Genomic DNA, 19,008 nt, shown 5'->3' with positions numbered 1-19,008 from the left:
GACTGCTGCCCGAGAAGGCCAGGGGGCTCTCATAACCACGGACTTGTAGGACTTGTAGGCCTCCAGAAGGAAGGGCAGCTTCCGGTGGCCGAGGTGGGACGGGCAGAAGGGGCAGAGGGGAGGAAAGTGGGAAAAGGACCTAGAAGATGAGGCACCAGGCCTCACCCCACAGCTTACGGCATCTCATGCACTCCGCTGACAGCACAGGGAGGTTATTCCTGTTTCAAAAGTGAGGGAACTGTGGCTCAAAACTAAAGAATCTGGACGCTAACCAGAATGGCTTTGCTCCAGGGACGCCAGCATGACCACTGGTGCCTCACACAAAGAAGGTGGTCAATCAGTATGTTTTTAATGAAAAAAATGATTAAGGATAGACTGGCTTTCAGTTCATTTTACTCCTTCCTTTTCTCATCTCTGCTTCCCTTTTTTTTTTTTTTTTGCATGAGAATAGAATCTACTTTGTTTTAAATTATGTGTAACTAGATCATGCTTTGCTAAGAAAAAGGCACTTAGTCCGTTTGGGCTGCTATTAGGAAATAGCAGAAACCAGGTGGCTTAGGAACAACAGAAAGTCGTTGAATTCTGGAGCTGGAAGGCCAAGATCGTGGTGCTGTAAGATTGGGTGCGTGGGGAGGCCTGCTGCATCCTTATCAGCCATCTTATCACTGCGTCCTCATGAGGTGGAAGGCGCAAGGGGGTTCCCAGGGTCTCTTTCACGGGGATCCTAAACAACTCCCTGCTTTCAGAATTTGCATTGCAGGGGTAGGGGTGGGGGCACAAACATTCAATTTACATAGATTCCTTTGAATTTGTCTTTGTAAAGCACTAAGTCACAAAAGCAAGATGAATTCACCTTTGGATGAGGGCTTTTGGACAGAGGATCACGGATTTTGGAATGAGGCGCTCCCAGCCCTTCTGTTGATTCTCTCCTTGAAACATGGCCTGTCTTTTGCTGGCCTCCGTGCCCCTCAGTTTCTTAATCTGGAGATGATTGTACTGCCTTGAATTATGAGCATTCATTTGCAGTTTTATAAAATAACTAGCATGTAATATATATTCAGTAAATGGTAACAATGGCCATTTATTTTAAATTATAATAGAAACAGTAAAAGTAATGCACTAGAAAATGAGAGAATTGTGTGGAAAAATTTTTGAATAAGGTCTATAAATAAGGGAGAGAAATTAGGGGAAGTAGAGACAGAATGGAAACCTAGGTATTAAGAAGAAAAGGAATCTTTTTCTATCAACACGTACACAGAGGACAAGAAAGAAAGGAAGTAATTGCTTGCAAGAAGAACGAGTATTGTAAGTAACAAATAATTGAGAACAGAGAGACAGAAAGGGAGGGAGAGAAAGAGATACTTTTTTCCAGTCTTAGCTATTTTGATTGAATGATAGAATTCAGTTTGAGATTTTTGTTTATTTTCGGCCCTCTACTTAATTAAAACAATTGTTCCCAAAGTTTGCTGCCCTGCCATTAACTCCCCTGTGCCTCAGAGGACACTTTAGTAAATGAAACCTCAGAAAACCCCATAGAGGTGGTGCTGGGAGCAATGAGAAGACACTGATCCCCTCCTAAAAAGAGGATGGAAGCATCCCTCCATTGTCATTACCACTGTAATTTAGTCTCACGCTCCTTTTTTGACTGACCTCAGCTGGGCTTGAGTCCCTCTGTCTGCCTCATCTCTTTCCTTACGACTCCTTTGTCTAAGAATAACCATCGCCTAGGGCAAAGCTCTGCTCCCTTCTCTTTGGTTAGGTTGCATCCTCATTTAGTTGTGTATTTCCATTCATCTTTGGGTGATAAAACTTCTCAGATTGTTTGAAGCCTAGCAAGAATTTATTTTCCTTTATTAAGCACCCTTGATCCCTATTAAATCTGCATGTTTTCTTACACCTGTAATGGAATCCGGCTGCTTCCCCCTTCCTGCTCCGTCCCTGCTCCTTTCTCCCCATTTCTTCTCTTCAGTTCTTCCACAGTCTCCCCTCTTCTCTTTGTTCCTCTCTAATTCCCAGTCCCCGTCTGACAGTCTCATAATCCTCTCAATGGTTTTCTAGCATTTTCTAACCCTTTCAGAAAGGGAAGAAGGAAATGCAGTGAAGCAGTGCTAGCCTTCCGTACCTCATTTCCAGTTGCTCACAGAGCCCTGGCCTGCTGTTCCTCAGATCCCCTTTGTACTAAGACACCTTCCTTGCCACCTGTCCAATTCAGGGCAAATTCTTGGTCCCATGTTCACTTCGGGACAGATTGGGGCCTCCCAACTGCAAAGCAGCAATCCGGCTCGACCTCCTGGGTGTACTTGTTCGCCTGGTGTTTTCTTGGACAGTAACTACCACCAGTTATCACACTGGGTCTGTCTCAGGAAACCAGAGTTTTTATTAAATCAGGCTCCCAAGAGCACAAAACCAGAAAGCAACAGAATTATAGAAGGTAAGGGGAGCGAGATTTGTTTTAAAGAGGGAGAGCACACCTATAATGCAAGGGATGCTCAGAAAGAGAGGTATTCAACAAGCCTCCCTTTTGAAAAGCAAAAGAGAAGATTCACCTCCCTATTTTTAATTCTCCCAGGCCTAGTTAGCATGCATGAAAACGTAACCTTTCTTCAGCATCTCCCTGGGAGAGCCAGTCTAAATTCTGAACACTGCATTATCACCCACTCTGTCCTACCAGGCATGTATTACGCACCTCCCCTAATAGAAACACCCTCTGAAGGCCTCACCTCATTTCCACCTCACCCACCCATCTTGTTACCATTAGATGTCATTAAAACCAGTCAGCCCAAATACTCCCACTATGACTTTTTCCCCGTTCCAATCATCTGCGTCTTTGAAAAAGTTCTCCAGTTAGGCAGTTGCTTCCAAATACTGAAGAAGTTGGTTTCTGTGATCGGGCTGCTGTTGACATGCCCACAGGCACTTCATGAGAACTCACCTAGTGCCCTTACCCGTGCTCCTTCGTCTGTGTATATTCAACTTTAATTATAAGTTGAGCAAAACCAAATAAAAATCCACCTCTGTCCAGATATGATGCACTTAGACTGGGATACATTTTTGCATTTTCAAATTTGTACCCATTTTATGGTTAAACTATCTCCGGAACCTCCTTTTTCCTCTACTAGATAGAAACTGTGTCAAGGAAAAGTGTTGCATGTATCTTTGTACCTCCCACTGCAAGGATCACGGGTGGTGGGTACTAGGCCTACTATACATGCGATGCATTAGCCTGTACTTTCTGCTTCTTTTCCCAGACTACAGAATTTATTCCATAGTACAATGGAATATATTAGATTTTAGCCAAATTGCATAGTTTGAACTGTTGTAGAATTAAGATATCTGTAAAGGTATAACTGATGTCTGGGTTATTTTTTGTATCCAAGGGAAAATCAGGACTGCTGTGTTGCTCAAATCTAGAAGGTACCATTCCTAGAGACGTCACTGTGAATGGCAGCCTTGGCAGTCGTGCAGTACCCAAGTGTGTGGCCATTTATTGCAGCCGTGCCTAAAATCAGTGTAAGTGAGAGGATGTGAAGTGCCCAGTGACCTACGCTGTCTGGGTTCTAGGTCATTCTTAAAGAGGAAGCGATTGCCCCATAGGGATGAGGAGTTAATTCAGTCCTGTCATTGAACATGTATTTATTAAATCCCCACAGTGTGCCAGGAAGTAAAAGTGCGTGTGTATGACGTCTGGGGGAAGAGCATTCCAGGTGGAGGGAATGGCAAATGAAGGCTCTGAAGGAGTTTTTGTTCCTCCAACGTGTTCCACATTCAGCAGGAGGCCAGTGTAGATAAGTGAGCAAGCGGGAGAGTAGTGGGAGACAAAGGAGATAAGGTCAGTAAGGTCAGAGAATGGGGCAGGGGTTGGTGGGGAGGAACCTCCTGCTGTCCTGCTGGTTATACCCGACTGTGTCATCCAGTGGAAGGACTTTCACTTTCCCTGAATCATCTGTAGAATGATGGGATCTGACTTTGATTTTGGCAGGATCGCTCTGACTTCTGTGTTGAGAATACCCAGTAGGATCAAGGGCAGAAGAATGGAGGCCAGTCAGGAAGTTATTGCTGTAATCCAGGGTGAGATGGTGGCTTGAGACAGGGTGGTACCAGTCGAAGCCAGACGATTCTGGATGTATTTACATAATCTGATGTCCTCTCCCAAGGGAAACTTTTTGAACACAATTGCTATATTCCAGTTGTTATTTTATAAATACAAATTCTGTTTGTCTTTGAACATTTTTAAAAACTGCATGAGTGATTTTTCCAGTAGAGAATTTGTATCATCATGACACCTATTACAGATTGTTTTTCCTCCTTAATTTATTGGCATTGATCATAAGAGTGAATTTTTCATTACATATTAGTAAGAAATGCCAGTCCCAATGAATCTAGGGAGTTTACAACTTTTACAAAGCAATATTTGACCCTATGTTTTAAGGCCAGTTTGCATGTTTATGGATTTCTACCTTTCGGACAGCTTTTTAAGTCGAGGAATGAATGAAGAATTGATCTTCACCAGCTTGTCATATTGAAATGTTAGTAAAAATCTAACAAGTATCTTCCAAGTGGCAAAGATACCTCAAGACAAATGCTGGGCATAGAAGCCACAAATCGGCAAAGAAGTAAAAAGCTAACCTTTTCAAACAATATTGCTTCTCTCTCACTTACCAACTTTACATTTCCCTGTATGGCCCCGGAAGATGACTAGTTAGCCAGAGACGGGTAAGATTCCTCAAGGGAGGAACAACCTAAGACAGGCACAGTTGCAGGGGGGCCATCGGGTAAGAAATTGGAGATCGACAGAGGTGAGGCTTAGAACCTCACCCCCACCCCCACGTTTTGAGAGAAATCTTCTGCATCCGTGGATGTTTTGTTGCCCTTGTCTAGCTTGGACTAATACTTAGTCTATAGGCACACACCTGATCATCTACATTTGCCCTCTTACAGCACTAAACTATGTTTTCTACCTTTATCTTGCATCTACCTACCACTTCAACATTTTATTAAAAAATAATAATAATAATAAGGGAGAAATGTGGGATTCACATATAAATCAAGTATAAAAATCAAATGAATAATCATGTCTGACTTGATTGTTTATAGTTCATGATGCGTGATCAAAACCAAAAGTTTCTGTGATATGACTGCCCTTGTACTGTTCACCATGTAAGAACTTGTTCACCATGTAAGAACTTGTTCGTTATGCTTCAGAAGACTGGAGACTGTTGAAAATTAGGCTTGGGGTTGATTAATGATTGTGCATTGTGTCCCCTATACAGAATTTTATTGTTGTTAACAAGCATTTGATCAATAAATATGAGAGATGCCCTCTCAAAAAAAAAAAAATCTAACAAGTAGTTTAAATGGTCCAGTTAGAGATTTTTTCAGGGAAGAATGCAATCAGGTATGGCTCTGATGATGAAACAGTTGAATCTAGAACTGTCGACAGCTTTTCCCATCTTCCTTTTTTAGCGAATGAGGAGACTTGCCCTCTAGATTTGGACCTCTAGAGGTCTAGAAGATGCTTCCTCTTTTTATATCCTCTTCTGTCTTTCCCTACTCAAATGGCTTTTTGTTTTCTTTACAACTTCTCGTCCTGTTTTTCCTTTTTCTCCCTTTGATTGTAGACAATTAAATAAGATGATGATAATAACTCAAGTAAGACAAATTACAAACCAAAGAAATAATGATAAAGTGTGGTAGCACAATACTTGCGTGAGAACAAAATACATTTTACGTAAGGTTTTTGTGGTTTCTTTATTTGAAATTCTATTCCGTTATCAAGCACAAAGATTGTGTTTGTCTACGATATGTGAAAGAGAAGTGGTTGGTTTTGCAGTAATCTATTCTGCATATATCGGGTAAAACTCTTACATCTCCTGTTCTAAGGGTTTTGCAAGAGTAAGTTTGTATTTAATAAGTATGTCTTGTTCACACTCATATATCTTTCTATCTGCACATATAGTGTAACTTGGTCATTATTCCCCACAACATAGGAAAGGGCATGCCACATGCAGTTGATTAACCAGAGCAGCTCAGTCTAACTGGTAGCTGATCCCAGACATGTAGTCCGAAGTACAATGCAAAACATTTATTTTGCCGTTCCTATGAGACTCTGGTTCCCAAACTGTAGACTGTAGACTAGCAGCACCATCTAGGAACTTGTTAAAAATGCAGTTCATGTGATCTACCCTAAACCCACTGAATCTGAAACTCTGGGGGTGGGCTTATCCCTCTGTTGTATCAGGTCTTCCAGGTGATTTTAACATGTACTAAAGCCTGTGAACCACTGAAAAAGGTAGTCTTGCAAGTCTTGCAGAATCCACCAGTGTGGATGGACTCCCCAGAACACCTGCCTTCCTGGTATTCTATGCTTTCCTTTGCACTCTCTGTAGTGTTCTGGCTCCCCTTTAATTTCCCCTCGCTGTTGGAGCCCCACAACTTGCTTCTACCCACAGAGCCTCAAGATCTGGCTCAGACTTGGTGGGCTCAGCTGCAGACCTTTATATTCTTCAGCAAAAAGCAGCTACTTCTCTCTTGCTAGTATTGACCAAAATTCTCCTAACAACAATTCAGTGCCTTATTATGTGAAACAATTCACTTCCCAACAGCAATAAAGGAGAGGACAGAGACCCACATCATATATGCTGTTAAGTGGGGTGGCCCCAGTGGGACAGTCCTGGTTTATATCCCTTTGTTCCAACATAATTAACAGTACCTTTCCCTTTTACTCTTTTAAGTGTTCTGGTTTAGATGGTAAGTTGTGTTATAGTGAACTTAAGTCATAAGCCATGCTAATAAAAAGTATCCAAAGAAGGATTCACCAAGAAGGAAATGTCTAAGGACGTAAGAATGAAATGTGTCCAGTTACAGTAGGTGGGCAAGGCAGGGCTGGAGATGGTGTGGGACAAGACAGAAGCCTTAGAGCTGAGTGTTCAGGACAAATAAAGTTAAGAAGCAGTAATTTACATTAAGGGAAACAGAATTAGTCCAGAGAGTTGGGAGCCAGTGTCTGGTGGGAGAAATAATGATGAAGCTGGTGGAAGAGAAATGATTTGAAGTAAAGTCTTCCAGAAGTAAGGGCAAATGTTCCCTATTATTCCCCCAACCCCATATCATATCTATTTAGGTTTCCTGGGTAGTTAATTACGAAAAAATCTACTTTGTCTTTGTTTCCCAGTTTATGTTGGTCCTGTGTTACAGAAATGCTTACTGCTCTCCATTGTCATCAATTCTGCACTATATTTCAAACAAATAGTCATCGTATAACTTAGAATAATTTACTTTTAACTTCAGTTCAGATTTTTAAATTCAGTTTAAAAAAAAAAGATACCAAATGACCCACACTCCATAATATTTTATGGCCTCATCATAATGGAACACTGATACTAGACTGTGGAGATACACAGCCGATCAAGAACAGAGTAGGGCAAATCATGCAGATACCTAATATGTTAGGTCGTGATATTGTTTTTCCAAGTGTTAATATGATGAATGAGTTCCGTTATAGAATGATCATATGGGAATTGTTTCCGTCACCATCCACAATACTAAAAATTGTGTGTTTTGTGTAGTTTTGGGACCTTGCAAACTATCTACAAACTGTATTTTAACAAAGTTCACCTAAAACAAAGAAAAGTTTTAAAATTAGGATAAAATTGTTTATTTAATTTCACACAATTAGTGTTGCTATGTCTTTTTTGTTGTTGCACATTGAAGGTGTGTTTGGCATTGATACTGCTTGAAAGGCTTTGCCCTGGGGCAGTGCGTGGAAACTGATTTCTTATGCTGTTGAGTATCAATTCTCTTCATCACATAACTTTCTTTCCAACGTCCGTCTGTTTCTATATGGACAATATAGATATCATGTCCTGTATTTTTCTCTCTGTCTTTTTTATGAGAGCTAATAGATCTTCTCATCCCTCTACAGGCTGGAATAATTAATTTTAAGAAAATAACCCTCATCATTCAATTAACTGTTACATTTTCCTACCAATTAATACAGAATACATTTCAGACTTAATAGCTGTCTGGAAAGGAAAAAGGACAGTTAATAAATTCCTGCATTATCCTTTGTTTAACTACCATATAAGTAATGAAAACATTACTGCATTTACTTAGGTAAACATTATTCTTTGAAGACAGGCAACAATTTATGTTTTAATTTTAAAATTCTGTAACAAACATAACTAACTGAAGAATGGATTTAACCTTTACTTAGTTATATGGGAGGAGTTACTGATTTTTCTGTATGCCATAGATTATCTAATTCTTGTTTTACTGCTTTTAACAACATGTACTGTAAATTGAATCTCATATCAAGGTATTTGTGGTTAGTATATGCATGAATTTTATAAGTAATGTGGTTTTTTTAATTTATAAATATAATATTTACAACTCTGTTCCCTTAATGATTTTCTGACCCAGCAACTATGCTTGCTTTGGGACATGAGAAAAGCACAGAATGTTAGGTGACAAACTAAGAAAGTGAGACCTTTTGTAGAAATAGCTGAGGGGTTTACAAATCTTAATCTTTAAACTTTGTCACTTCTTTGAAAAAAGTAGGCTTGAAATCCTAGGCCTGTGTTAACTCACCATTCTTTACCAACTGAAGTTTAGAAATGCTTAAATACAAACAGGGCTGTGGTTTATTGTAAATATTTAACACAGAGAAGTTCCCTTGTATTTTAAGAACTGGTCCTTTTGGGCTTTAAGGAAATTTGTAATAAATATTAGATAAGCAGTAAATAATATGATCTTCTAGCAACCACCATGGAGGATTTACTATTTTTAAAGTTTCTGTTACCCTGTGCAGCTCAGGACTTGTAAGTCATTTTTATACCTGTTTTTCAGATTGCTAAAACCTTGAACTTTACACAAACAGAAAACCCAAAGCAAAAAGAAATAATTATTAGATCACAACTCTGCAAGCTGAGCAATTTGCATGGGTGGTTTTAGCATATCTCCATCATGCATTGATTCATTTTTCATTTGAAAAATCCACATCAGATAAGATTTAGCATCATTTGCCTTTGCTGTTACTAAATCCATGACTTAAGAAAAAAAATGCCTATTCTCTCTGTTTGCATATTTACAGCCTTAAAATTAGGCCCAGCATTTATGTGGTTGTTTTATTTTTTACAATATTTTTCTGGGAAAGCATTATATAACAGTTCTTGAGGTACGGTTTCAAAGAGTTGTGCAGCTCTATCTGCATTAATTCTTACTTACAAAGCTGAAAGTAATCTCAAAATCTGCACTTGTTCATATTTATTCCACATTTATTAGTCATTCTAGTTAAGAACAAGGTGAGCTCAACCAACTTTTCAATGTTCTTTCAGTAATTTTAGTCTTATTTAAATATAAGAAATAAATGTATATTTTTATGTATATAATTATATGTATATAAAAAATAAAAATATCTCAGTATAGACAAATATATCCCTGTTTGTACATATGCATAAGAGATAAGAAGACCAATAATTAAAACCAATTCAACTCATATTTGTGATATAATTTTTAATTTATCCATTTTATTTCTTGTTTCAATGGTCCATAGAGAATTTTTTTTAAGAACAAATATTTTGTTAATGTACCAGATTAGATACATTGCAATATCCTGAAATTAAGGGTAAGGAATATAAAATATGATTCAATAATGAGAATGTAGATGCAAAACAAACATGAATCTCAGCTTCAAACCACTTTTACTACTGATTGGATACTTTTTCTCTATAGCAGCTTAATTGTTTCACAGCATTCTTTTCCTCATTGATGCTCACTTGCTTTCATACTTTACAGGTCAGTTTCTTCTGGAAGAAGCTCGCCTCACAGAAGCAGCTGAAATGGCCAGAAAAGCAGCTGAACTGGACCCCACGGAGTTTGATGTGGTCTTCAATGCTGCCCACATGCTTCGGTTAGTTTGTGCTACTGTATCTTAAAAGATCAACATTGTAGCTTAGGGAAAGCAATTAGTACTAATTCCTTTATCATACCATCTTGTTCCACATTCTTGAAGTGAATTATGCTGTTTAACCATGTTAAAATGAGTCAGAACTCTTTTATTCATTATATTTTATGTGCATGGATATAGGACATAGTAGTTTTCGGGACTCTCTGAAAATGTTGAGACCCATTTTCCCTTCCCTTAAAAAATTATTGGCCATAAATTACAAAATTGAAATTATAGTAGTCAATCATATGTCTCCAAAACAAAACATGATGTCAGTTAGTCTACTGCTTCTCGATATTTCTTGAGATACAGTGCGTGCATTGAGTTACATTGAATGTGGCATGTGTATATGTTTTATTATATGTAATAGTAGAGAAAATTATCAAATACAAATATACTTAAGGCCCATCAAATATCCAAAATGGTCCTGTTATTAGTGCTATTGCTATTTATGGAAAAAAACATATTTCTTTAGGCCCTTAGTGCTTCTTTTCAGAAAGGTATTATGAAGGTTAGTTTTAATAGTAGCAAGACAATTTAAAGGCAGAGCAAAAATTTTTGTTGTAAATTAAAAAGTCAGAGGAATTAAAGATGGCAGCAGGAGAGGTGAAACAAAACTCCTCGCAAAACCACATATAGTACGAAAATATAGTTAATACAACTAATCCTAAAAGAGCAACAGGAAAGAAGGCTACACCAGACTGCATATGCCTGGAGAACAGAGCAGACTTCAAGAAATGGGTAATCTACCAAAGCCTTGATGTGGCAGGAGCCAATCCCTTCCCCCAACCCAGTTTACCAGTAGGAGGAAGAGAAACGGAGTGGGGAGAGGGTGGAAGCCTAAGCCTGCTGAACACCCAGCCTTGGGGATCTGCTCTGGAAGAAGAAGAAGAGAGAGAAAAAGGGATAGAAAGTGTCATAGAGGAGGTAATTGCTGAAAACTTCCCCAATCTGGGGAAGGAGATAGTCTCTCAAGCGATGGAGATGCACAGATCTCCCAAAACAAGGGACCCAAAGAAGACGACACCAAGACATATAATAATTAAAATGGCAAAGACGAACGATAAGGAAAGACTTTTAAAAGCAGTTAGAGAGAGAAAAAAGATCACATATAAAGGAAAACCCATCAGGCTATCATCAGACATAGCAACAGAAACCTTACAGGTCAGAAGGGAGTGGCATGATGTATTTAATGCAATGAAACAGAAGGGCCTCGAACCAAGAATACTCTACCCGGCAAGATTTTTATTTAGATTTAAAGGAGGGATTAAACAATTTTCAGATAAGCAGCAGCTGAGAGAATTTAACGCCCACAACTGTCTCTACAGTATATTTTGGAGGGACTGCTATAGATGGAAGTGTTCCTAAGGCTAAATAGCTGCCACCAGGGGAAATAAAACCACAGTAAAGAAAGTAGAACACATAATTACTAAGCGGATGCAAAAGCAAATCAACTACCAGCAAAGTCAATCAAGGGATAGACAAAGAATACAAAATATGATACCTAATACATAAAGAATGGAGGAGGAAGAAAAGGGAGGATAAAAAAAGAACCTTTAGGTTGTGTTTGTAATAGCATACTAAGTGAGTTAAATTAGACTGTTAGATAGTAAGGGAAATACCCTTGAACCTTTGGTAACCACAAATCTAAAGCCTGCAATGGCAGTAAGTACATACCAACCAATAATCAGCCTAAGTGTAAATTATCTGAATGCACCAATCAAAATACATAGAGTTACCAAGTGAATAAAAAAATAAGACCCATCTATATGCTGCCTACAAGAGACTCAGTTCAAACCCAAAGACATACACAGACTGTAAGTAAAGGGATGGAAAAAGATATTTCATGCAACTAATAGGGAGAAAAAAGCAGGAGTTGCAGTACTTGTATCAGACAAAATAGACTTCAAAAGAAAGTCACAAGAGATGAAGAGGGACATTACATAATGATGAAGGGATCAGTCGAACAAGAGGATATAACTATTATAAATATCTATGCACCCAACACAGGATCACCTACATATGTGAAATAAACACTAAGAAAATTATAGGGTAAAATAGAATGCAATGTATTCATTTTTAGGAGACTTCAACAGACCACTCACTCCAAAGGACAAATCAACCAGACAGAAAATAAGTAAGGAGACAGAGGCATTGAACAACACATTAGAAGAGATGGGCCTAACAGACATCTACAGAACATTCCATCCAAAAGCAACAGGATACACATTCTTCTCAAGTTGCACATGGAACATTTTCAAGAAAAGATCATATACTAGGCCACAAAAAGAGCCTTTGTAAATTCAAAAAGAGTCAAATTGTACCAATCAACTTCTTAGACCACAAAGATATGAAACAGGAAATAAATTACACAAAGAAAATGTAAAAGCCTACAAGTACATGGAGGCTTAATAACATACTCCTAAATAATCAATCAATCAATGATGACCAAATAAAAACAGAGATCAAGCATTATATGGAGACAAATGACAACGCTAATTCAACACCGCAAAATCTGTGGGACTCAGCCAAGGCCATGCGAAGAGGAAAGTATATTGCAATACAGGCCTACCTCAGGAAAGGACAATCCCATATGAAGAGTCTAAACTCACAATTAACAAAATTAGAAAAAGAAAAACAAGTGAGGCCCTAAGTCAATAAAAAGAGGGACATATTAAAGATCAGTGCAGAAATAAATAAAATCTAGAAGAATGAAACAAAAGAAAGAGTCAATGAAAGCAGGAGCCAGTTATTTGAGAAAATAAACAAAATATATAAACCCATAGCCAGACTTATCAAGATAAAAAGAGAGTCTACACAAATAAACAGAAGCAGAAATGAGAAAGGAAAAATTACTACAGACACCACAGAAATACAAAAAATTATTAGAAAGTACAGTGAAAAATTATATGGTAACAAACTGGATAACCTAGAAGAAATGGACAACTTTCTAGAAAATTACAACCTTACAAGGCTGAACCAGAAAGAAACAGAAAGTAAGAACAGACCAATTACCAGCAATGAAATTGAACTGATAATTTAAAAACTACCTAAGAACAAAACCCCCAGACCAGATGACTTCACCGCAAAATTATATCAAACATTCAGTGAAGACCTAGTACCCATCCTCCTTAAAGTTTTCCAAAAAGTAGAAGAGGAGGGAGTACTCCTAAACTCATTCTACGAGGCCAGCATCACTCTAATACCAAAACCAGGTAAACACAACACCAAAAAAGAAAACTACAGATCAATATCCGTGATGAACATAGATGCAAAAATCCTCAACAAAATATTAGCAAACCGAATTCAAAAATAAATCAAAAAGATCATCCATAATGATCATGTAGGATTTACTCCAGGTATGCAAGATAGTACAACATTCGAAAATCCATCAACATCATCTACCACATCAACAAAAAGAAGGACAAAAACCACATGATCATCTCCGTAAATGCTGAAAAGCATTTGACAAAATTCAACATCCACTCTCAACAAAATGGGTATTGAGGGCAAGTACCTCAACATAATAAAGGCCTTATATGACAAACCCATAGCCAACATGATACTTCACAGCGAGAAGCTGAAAACTTTTCCTTTAAGATCAGGAACAAGACAAGGATGCCCACTCTCCCCACTTTTATTCAACATTGTTCTTGAAATCCTACCACAGCAATCAGACAGCACAAAGAAATAAATGGCATCCAGATTGGCAAGGAAGAAGTTAAACTGCCAATTTGCAGATGATATGATATTGTACATAAAAAAAACCCTAAAGAATCCACTCCAAAACTACTAGATCTAATATCTGAATTCAGCAAAGTTGCATTAATACAAAATTATTACACAGAAATCTGTTGCATTCCTGTACATTGGTGATGAACTAGCAGAAAGAGAAATGAGGAAAACAATTCCATTCACAATTGCATTAGAAAGAATAAAAAACCTAGGAATAAACCTAACCAAGGAAGTGAAAGACCTATACTCTGAAAACTACAAGACACTCATGAGAGAAATTCAATACCGATAAATGGAAACACATCCCGTGCTCATGGATAGGAAGAATTAATATTGTCAAAATGGCCATCCTGCCTAAAGCCATTTACAGATTCAGTGCAATCCCTATCAAAATACCAACAGCAGTATTCAACAAACTAGAGAAAATCATTCTAAAATTCATATGGAACCACAAAATGCCCCAAATAACCAAAGCAATCCTGAAAAGGAAGAATATAGCTGGGGGGATTATGCTCCCCAACTTCAAGCTCTACTACAAAGCCACAGTAATCAAGACGATTTGGTACTGGCACAAGAACAGACTCATAGACCAATGGAACAAATTAGACAGCTCAGATATAAACCGAAGCATATGTGGTGAACTAATATATGGTAAAGGAGCCATGGACATACAATGGGGGAATGATAGCATCTCTAACAACTGGTGTTGGCAAAACTGGACAGCTACATGCAAGAGAATGAAACTGGATTATTGTCTAACCCCATACACAAAAGTAAACTTAAAATGAATCAAAGACCTGAATGTAAGTTATGAAACCATAAAACTTTTAGAAGAAAATATAGGCAAAAATCTCTTTAATATAAACATAAACAACTTTTTCCTGAATACATCTCCTCAGGCAATGAAAAAAATCAAAAATGAATAAGTGTGACTATATCATGCTAAAAAAGTTTCTGTACAGCAAAGGACACCAGCAGTAGAATAAAAAGGCATCCTACAATATTCTCCAAATATATATTGGAGAATATATTTGTAAATGACGTATCCAACAAAGGGTTAATATCCAAAATGTATAAAGAACTCACACACCTCAACACCCAAAAAGCAAATAACCCTACTAAAAAATGGGCAGAGGATATGAACAGACATTTTTCCAAAGAAGAAATTCAGATGGCCAACAGGCACATGAAAAGATCCTCCACATAGCTAATTATCAGGGAAATGAAAATTAAAACCACAATGAGATATCACCTCACACCAGTTAGAATGACCAACATCGAAAAGAATAGGAACAACAAATGCTGGCGAGGATGTGGAGAAAGGGGAACCCTCCTACACTGCTCGTGGGAATGTAAGCTAGTTCAACCATTGTGGAAAACAATATGGAGGTTCCTGAAAAAACGAAAAAGAGAAATACAATTTGACCCGGGAATTCCACTCCTAGGAATTTACCCAATGAAAGCAACTTCTCAGATTCAAAAAGCCATATGTACCCCTATGTTTATCGCAGCACTATTTAACAATAGCCAGGATATGGATGCAACCTAAGTGTCCATCAGTCGGTGAATGGATGAAGATGTGGTACATATACACACTGGATTACTATTCAGCTATAAGAAAAAACAAATCGTACCATTTGCAACAACATGGATGGAGCTAGAGGGTATTATACTCAGTGAAATAAGTAAGACAGAGAAAGACAAATACCAAATGATTTCCCTCATTTGTGGAGTATAACAACGAAGCAAAATTAAAGGACCAAAGTAGCACCAGGCTCATGGACTCCAAGAAGGGACTAGTGGTTATCAAAGGGGAGGGGTGGGGAAGGGCAGGTGGGGAGTGTGTGAGAAGGGGATTGTGGGGTACCATGATTAGTGCACATCGTGTATGTGGGGTCACGGGGAAGACAGTATAGCTCAGAGAAGACAAATAGGGACTCTGCAGCATCTTTCTACACTGATGGACAATGGCTGCAATGGGGTATGGGGGGATGGTCTCGATAATAAGTGTGAATGTAATAACCACATTGTTTTTCTTGTCAAACCTTCATAAGAGTGTATGTCAATGATACGTTAATAAAAAAGAAAAAAAAGAAAAGTCAGTGCATTCTTAGTGATATTTTAGGTTAAAGGAGAATGTTTTTAAGAAACAATTCATATGGAGTTGTTTAAAAAGCATTACTTTTTTCTGTTTTCTTCTGTTTACCCTTTCTCCCACACTCTTACTGAATTTCACTGCACTAAATCCCCTGAATGCTTTGTTCTGTGACATCCACTCTCTATGCTCTGTTCTCAGCTTCTAGGCATAGGTTTGTGATTATGTAGATTACTCTTACAGGGAAGAAAAAGAGTAATTGGTTCACATTTGGATGGTTTTAAAACTTTCGATTAAAATAAAGGAACTTTTTTTTCTTTTTTACTTTTTATTTTGAGATCATTGTAGATTTGCATGCAATTGTAGGAAATAATACAGAGATCCCTGTACCATTTATCCAGTGTTTCCCAATAGTAATATTTGTTCGAACTATAATACAGTATCAAAACCAGGATATGGGGATTGATAAAAATCCACTGGTTTTACTGGGTTTCCCCAGTTTTCCTTTTACCTGTGTGTTTGCATATGTGTGTGTTCAGTTCAGTTCTGTGCTCTTTTATCCCATGTACAGGTTTGTGTGTCCACCACAGTTAAAATGCAGCCTGCCTCTGACAGCTTCCCTCTGGTTGTCCTTTCATAACCATATACTCTCACCTATCCCTGCCCCCAAGGAACCAATATTTAAAGCAAGTTTTGTAGCTTGCTTTGTATTTATAATTTGAGATTGTTGTTATGCCTGCATCTTTGTGGCTATTTGCTTCTTAATAATTTTTAAATAAAAAATTCAAACCTGTTAAAGGGGAAAGAGTGTCCTATAAGGTTTCAGTTGAATGCCCTCACTCCACATTAATGTTTTGCATTGCTAAAAAGGATACCAGAAAAGTAAATCAGAATTCCTTTGACTCTTGGATATGTTTGTAAAATAAACTGTAGCTAGTCTGCAAGAAACTTCAGTGCAAGGATACTTTTTAAATGGCATCTTAATTTGCATGAGAAGGTTAGGTGCTGTTTTAGGGAGAGGACTTTTTGTTCTTCATGAATAAAACACTATGGTTTTAGTCACAATAAACCATTTGCAAGGACGAGAATGCACACATTTCTACAGGATAATTCATCTTACTCATAATAGGTACTTTCATCAACAAGGCATTTTGCTACATATTAAATCAGTATCTGAAATTCAAGGTCTACCAATGGAAATCCATTACAAGAACATTACAAAAAAATGTCCTTGTTAAGTATATCACTTGTAACATTTCCTTAGTACCACCATACCGCTAGGAACTAGTGGAAAGTTTTTATTATACAGTGGTAATATGAAAATCTTTAAGGATCTGTTTTCCACAATCTTCTCTCTCGCTTTCTGCAGTTTGTATTCCTTTATAAGTTGCAGTCAGTCAGTGCCTTCCTAATATTGATTACATTTATGATCACAGCAGCCTGGCTATATCCTGCTCAGATTGTTGGCAGTCCCCATGAATGTTTACTTTTTTCTGCCTTTCAGCTTTATCAAATTCAAGTATTTCTTGACTGTTTACTGTGCAAGCTGAACACCAACCTCTTTCCTTATTAATCAAGAACATTTAGGACTCTGTTTGCTGAAAATAATAAGAAAGGTCATTGGTTTTCCCCTAAATGCAACCTTATGAAAATGGTTGGCTATGAGGATTTTGCTGATTTAATATTACATAAAACATTTCCCCTGAGGATGCCAAATTATTGTAAATTAAGTTTGATATTAACTTCTCAAGAGCTCTGTCCTTCTGCAAAATATTTACGAAACAACATTGGGAAGGTTTGGTAACTAATTGGGCATCAGGGAAAGGCAGGACATCTCCCTGGTGGTGTCTTAGTTGGATTAATGATTGACCTAATATCCCAAATCAACAATTTAGGAAACATTATAGTTCAAGATGTGGTTTGAGCATGCTCATTTAAACTTCCCTTTCCTTTGCTAATTACCAATGAAATAACCCAAAGAATCTACTAATGAGGAAAACACTGCTCATCCAAAAAGCAAAAAAAATTAATTCCATGTAGATGAAACCTGATTAGAAGAGGTGAGGGCCTGGAGCCAGCCATGAAGGGGCAAATGTTTATGTTATTGGGACCTTTAAGAAGCTTGAAATTTGTAGTTATTTCTAACAGACCCACTTTAACTATCAGTGATGGGTAAAGCCCTTTCCTATAAAATAAGCGTATAAAAAGTTTTGAAATATATTATTTCAATTTGGCATTTGAGATAAGAACAAAAATTCAGATGTATCCAAGTAAAGTGCTCTCACCTAGGCAGTTAAATTTACATTGAAAATCTGAGAGCTACTTAGAACATCTCTAATTCCCGTTCTCAAGGCGATTGACAAGAACACTTCTTGGTGTGAAGTTACCAATGCTCTTTACCAAGTATGTTGGATATTGCACCTTCAAGAAACATAATAGAATTGTGCTTTCCTGCCTTCTCCAAGTTGAAGACCTTCATAGGTCTTATTTGGATTATTGAATGTGTGTGACTGTGATGTGTGTCACTTGTTAGCCAAAACTCTAAGTCAGTGCTTTTTCCTTTTTCTGACTTGGAGATTGTAGAAATAGATCCTGAAATGACCAAATGGAGACAAACGTCCCTTCTCACCTGCACTGGATAGCTTGAATGAGAAAGAAACTTTGTTGTCTTAATTCACCTAGATTTGGGATGTGTTTATAACCACAGTGTAACTAAACCCATCCTGACACAGAATAAATCTGAAAATAAAATAGATAGCTGGAAAGAGGAACAATATAACATCAGAAAAGATCACTAAGAAATGAATAGGATCTCTGAATATTTATATTTATTTTATTTATGAATTTATAACTATAATGGGGGCATTATATAATTGACAGACTGATAATTTAAATAGACGTTACAGGTATTTTCCTGGAATGTAATGGAAAATACTAAAGATACGAAAATGATGACTGAAAGGACAGAAGATTGGAGCACTGATAGAGAATATTATACACAACTCATATATAGTATTCTCATAGTATATATATGTGATATGTATGTAGTATGTGATACATAGTTTCATTTGTGTACTTATGAATATGTGTAGTTATATGCTGTATATATGTATCTAGTTATAGTATGTATACATAGAAATGGTTTTATTATATTTCTACATCTAAGTGTTCATATAAATGGGAAATTTCTGAAGGAGATCATAGAGCAGATAAGCATTTATCAAAAAATAGAGAA

General features: G+C 37.4%; 1 protein-coding gene across 4 annotated transcripts in view; it reads left to right on the top strand.

Annotated features, from left to right (window-relative positions):
- Nucleotides 1-19,008, top strand: part of TMTC2 (transmembrane O-mannosyltransferase targeting cadherins 2) — a 400,347-nt gene that overhangs the window by 323,350 nt on the left and 57,989 nt on the right. For all 4 annotated transcript variants that reach the window (XM_073214780.1, XM_073214779.1, XM_073214781.1 and 1 more), the window contains one exon: nt 9,793-9,907. In XM_073214780.1, the coding sequence (XP_073070881.1) occupies nt 9,793-9,907 (115 nt within the window). The remainder of the gene's footprint in view (nt 1-9,792; nt 9,908-19,008) is intronic.

This window comes from Manis javanica, chromosome 10 (genome assembly GCF_040802235.1).
Source record: "Manis javanica isolate MJ-LG chromosome 10, MJ_LKY, whole genome shotgun sequence".
Taxonomy (NCBI): domain Eukaryota; kingdom Metazoa; phylum Chordata; class Mammalia; order Pholidota; family Manidae; genus Manis; species Manis javanica.
The sequence above is the reverse complement of the archived record's forward strand: the minus strand, read 5'-3'. Positions and strand labels throughout refer to the sequence as shown.